At 59.1% G+C, this 4,564-nt stretch overlaps 1 protein-coding gene across 1 annotated transcript in view; it reads right to left on the bottom strand.

Annotated features, from left to right (window-relative positions):
- Positions 1 to 66: 66 nt before the first annotated feature.
- ANK1 (ankyrin 1) overlaps positions 67 to 4,564 on the bottom strand; it is a 49,373-nt gene continuing 44,875 nt past the window's right edge. Inside the window, exons 41-44 of the mRNA XM_029964998.1 lie at positions 4,459 to 4,542; positions 4,038 to 4,205; positions 3,630 to 3,751; positions 67 to 2,311 (exon numbers count right to left, since the gene is read on the bottom strand). Of these exons, the coding sequence (XP_029820858.1) occupies positions 3,653 to 3,751; positions 4,038 to 4,205; positions 4,459 to 4,542 (351 nt within the window). The 3' untranslated portion in view covers positions 67 to 2,311; positions 3,630 to 3,652. The remainder of the gene's footprint in view (positions 2,312 to 3,629; positions 3,752 to 4,037; positions 4,206 to 4,458; positions 4,543 to 4,564) is intronic.

The following is a 4,564-nucleotide window of genomic DNA, read 5'->3' as shown; positions in this document are numbered from 1 at the left end:
GGCAGAAGGGACCCCCCCGGGGTCTCCACCTTCCCCCACCTTCGGAAGAGCAGAGACGAGACACGGTCTGTGTTGGTTTCTTTATTAATTCATAGTCCGATAGCTGGTGTACAGGGAAATGATCTATACATCAGGGGCTAAGACAGGGAGATCCAAAAGGCTTGTTTTCATAACAATTAAAAAAAGAAAATAAAAGTAATTTTTAAAACTCTAAAAAGCTTCTAGTGTGCAGACTGCAGCATTCTCTAGGCTCAATGTTGGGTGCAGCCTCCCCCTACCAGCCCTACAAGCAATCTGAGCGCGAAGCAATGTCACTGCAGGTGCCTGGCACGGTTCAGCACAGCACATTCCCTACGGCATACACAAGGCCAAAGCACTGGACCCACACACAACTCTATGGTGATGCTACGGAGTCAGCTGTCGCAGTGGGTCTAGGGAGGTTACTGTACGCAGCGAGGGTGATGGATGGAGAGACTGTGCCTATATGGCTCAACTTTGGGGTGGGGAAGGGGCTGCTTTGCTCTCCAAGGCTAAGCTGGGTCAGTTGCTTTGCTGCAGTGAGGCTTCTTCGTGGCTGCAGGGCAGCCAGGGGCTCTCCCAGCAGATGTGCACCCACTGCGAGGCAGGGCTGCCCTGCCGAGGCCACCATCACATGGCCTGAAGCTGGAGGTGGGCTCGTTCTGCACGTGGCCATAGAGAGCAAGCTCAGACTCTGCAAAGCAGGGCCATGGCCACCTCCAGGGGAAAGAGCAGGGGGTCTCCATACCACTGTGCTACAAAGGCCAGGCCCCCACGTCAGTCAGGTAAAGGACAGGGTTGGGGACCTGGGACCTACTGCCACCACTTGCATCCTGCACTCCTGGGGTCAGTTTTGCAACAGGTTCAATCCATTGCCCACCCCCAAGCTACCTGGGCAGCTCTGCCCAGTGCTGCTCTCCTGCCAGAGCAGCTGCCCCGGCCCCAGGGTGACCTCTGGGCTCGGGCTGCTGCCACAGCACCTTCCCCTTGGCCAAAATGCTGCTACTGGGGCAGCAGCCCCCATGTCTCTGGGATTGGTCCCGGGAGGGTCAGCATCCAGGGGTCACTGGGCTATATCCTCCCTTGCAGGTAGGCCAGGGTCCCTGCAGAGCCCTTGCCTGGGGTGCGTAGTGCAGGGCTGCTGGCTCCTGCCAGCTCCTGGCTCATCTCCTGAGCAGATATTGTGCTGAGTAGAGCTAGGCACGACCCCATGCGTGGCACAAGCACCCCCTGCTCTGTCTCACTACTCATCCTCCATGGGCCCCAAGCACCTCAACACAGGCCGACAGCTTCAACCCAGCTGGAACCAACACAAACTGGGGCTGCACCACGGACAGACCCACGGGACTGCACCTCTAGGCCCCCCTCTTCAGGCCAGGAAGGGGCCAGGCTCAGGCAGAGGAGCACAGGGCAGGGGCAGACCCTCTCACTGCTGTAGCCTCCCTGCTCCATTCACCAGAGCTGCTCACACACTCCAGAGGTTTTGCCTGTCCTGCAGCCTGAAGAGGTATTTGGGAGCAGAGCTGTTAGTGCTTTGTACATACTGCTAGAGTGTCCCTAGGGGTTTGCATAGTATTTATCGGTTCATATACACAAGGCTGATTGCTGTACAGTTCACACTTTCAACACAAGTAACGAGCTCAGTGCTCAGCCCAGAGCCCTGCCCTGGCAGGAGACGTTGCACGTGCTGGGGAGAGGAAGGGCAGCCCTGCACTCGTCCCTCTGCCCAGGGCAGCCCTGCAGCCTCCCCTCACACCCCCTGCCACTGCTGCCCTCCCCAAAACCCAGCACTCACTGAGAGGGATGAGAAGCGAGTCCAGCAGAGGCAGCAGAGGCACTGGGGGGGCCAAGCACCTCTCCTCCCGTGGTGAGCAGTGCCATGCTGCCCCAGCTTCCCTCCTGCAGCCGGAGCACGGACGGGGGGATGCATCTACACACGCAATCACACGAGGGTGGAATCTCCTTCCCCCTCGCTGTCTTCTAGTCCAGCTCTTGCCTCGCAGAGGAGCTGAGATGGTGCCCCTGGTGTGTGCTGCTGTCCCTGGGCTCCTGGCAGCAGCGGGGCAGGGACGGAGGCCCCGTCAGTTTGAAGTACTGTAGCTCATGCGTCTTGCAGTCAGTCAGTCATGCGGATAGGACGGTAAGTATGTCTCATACAGAAATCATGCCATTAGCCTATAGAAACATGTACAGCCAGCCCTGCTCCCCTCCACTCTCTGCTCTCCTCTCCTCTCTTCTCAGGTATGTGTCAGAACGTGTGTGGAGTTCAGTGGTTTGGTGTTGAGGTGCGATCCTGGAGAGACACGTACAGAGAGATGGGGTTACCGGGCGTTCGTGGTGGCACAGCCAGGAGAAAGGCTGAGGGCAGCCAGGCACGTGGCTGGGAAGCCCCTTCTGCACGCTGTGCTCAGCCCACATGCACCCATTCTGCCCAGCAACCACAAGACAAGTTTTGGGGAGCATCAGAGAGACGGTGACAGAGCCCCAGTAAGTGGCCTGCCTGGAACCAGGAGCAGTGACACAGATGGCATTGGTGAGAGAACAGCAAGCAGGGGCTGAGCAGCACCAACAGCAACATGGCACTGGGAAGGAGCTGGCAGGGCTGCTCTAGGCTCTAGGATGGAGGAGGCCAGCCCTGAGCCCCCAGCGTCAACTGGGGTGACTGACTGCACCCCACTCTCCCAGCAGTGAGGAAGACCCCATACATCCCCCATACATACTCTGGGCCACTTTGACACATGACAGAAAACAGCAAAAGCAAAGCAGCAGGAGCAGTGCCCCAGAGAGAGGCAGAGCCAGGGACTGTCTGGGGAGTGGGGCAGATGGAAAGGATGGGGATGGGTCTGCATGAACCTGTGCTCACAAGCACAAGCCTCTTCACTGTCACACACCCGCAGAGAGCCCGCTAACAGAGTGGAGAGAGCAGGGAGAGGGAGCACAGACAGACCCATGCATGTAGAGCAGAGGACCAACTGCCCCTGCTGAGCAGCCTCCTCCCAGGCCCAGGCAGTGCTGGGCAGCTGGGGAGCACTCCTGCAACACCTTCCCCAGCACTGCACTGATGAGGTGAGTGTGCAGAGCACAGTGATGCAGCTGCCCAAGTGTGCTGTGCCAAGCACCCTGCCTCAGCCTGCTCCAGACCCACCCCACAAGGAAGGCAGGGGGAGCAGGGAATAACTCTGAGCTCACGCTGCGGATCAATGGAAGAAATGTCCCAGGCCAAAGGCAGGGGCTCTGCCTCAGCCCTACAAGGGTCATGTTCCTGCACCTGCCACTCCTGCATCCCTACTGCCCTGCCATCCACCAGCAGCACCCTGCCATGGCCTGCACCCCCATCCTGGCTTCAGTGCCCCTCACTGTGGCTGCAGTGGGGTGCTGTGCACACAGCTGGCTGAGGCATCGAGGCACCCTGTGCCCACAGCACCCAGGAGCAGGTCAGCAGCAGGGGCACCCCACTGCCCACCCTCAGCACTTTGCTGCAGCACAGCAACCCCTCTCTGCAGGCCAAGAGCTGGGCACAGCCATGTTACACTTCCCCAGGAGAATGTGCATGACCAGCAGCTCAGTGCAGGCAGCAGCACGGGCAGAAGGAAGAGCAAAGGTGGGGTTACCTCAAAAGAGGCCATTTGAGGGGTCACTGCTTCCCCCTTTTCAGGCTGGCTCGTTTCACTATCTGAGCCCCCATCCTGCCCCCGGAGACCTCTGGTTTCGGGACACGCACTCGCACCTCCTCCTGAGGGAGCCGCAGGGGCAGGGAGCAGGACATCACCCGGGTGAAGACAGACACACAGAAGAGGACAGGAGAGGGAAAGGCAGAGTCAGTTGGCAGAAGACACCAAGCAAGAAGACAGGGCAGTGGGCAAGATTTGCCCCTGGAATTCTTAGAGGGGAAACAGGAGAGGAGAGCAGGGCAGAAGAAAGGACAGAGGGTGGCATAATCCCAAAGCCTGAGAGTACTGCAGAGGTGGTGCTGGCCCGGGCAGGCTGCCTGCAAAGCAGGGCTAAGAGCCACACTGTACCTTGGCCCCCAGACCATCCCGGTGCAAGAAGGAGTATTTCATGAAGTGATCATCCTCAGCCTCCAGGTCTTGGGGCTCCCGCAGGGAGCCCTCCAGAATCAGCTCCTCCTGTTCCTGCCTGTCACCCATGTCACCAGGGCCCAGCTGACGCACCACCTTCCGGATAATCTGTGGAGACCCACACAGCCGGTGTCACAGCTAGCTCCAGGACACCATGCCTCCCTCCTCACCCAGCCTGGCCCTAAAGTGCACGTGGCAGCCTCCATCCCACGAGCTGCAGAAGTGCCGTAACTGAAGACAGCAGGACACAAGTGCCCTGCATGGACCCCTGGGCTGCAGGGAGGAACAGGGCAGCCGGGTGGAGGGGACAGAAGAAAGGTTTCTGCGTGCCCTTGTCCATATCTTGCCCCTGATCACTCACCTTCTTGGTGACTATATTGCCTTGATCATCTGTGAACTGCTCCTCGGTCACCTGCTCTCCAGGGAGATGAAGGACTTCGTTCCCCTGCAGCAACAGGAGGGAGATC

This window comes from Manacus vitellinus, unplaced genomic scaffold, assembly GCF_001715985.3.
Source record: "Manacus vitellinus isolate BGI_N305 unplaced genomic scaffold, ASM171598v3 scaffold_87_pilon, whole genome shotgun sequence".
NCBI classification, from domain to species: Eukaryota; Metazoa; Chordata; class Aves; order Passeriformes; family Pipridae; genus Manacus; species Manacus vitellinus.
The sequence above is the reverse complement of the archived record's forward strand: the minus strand, read 5'-3'. Positions and strand labels throughout refer to the sequence as shown.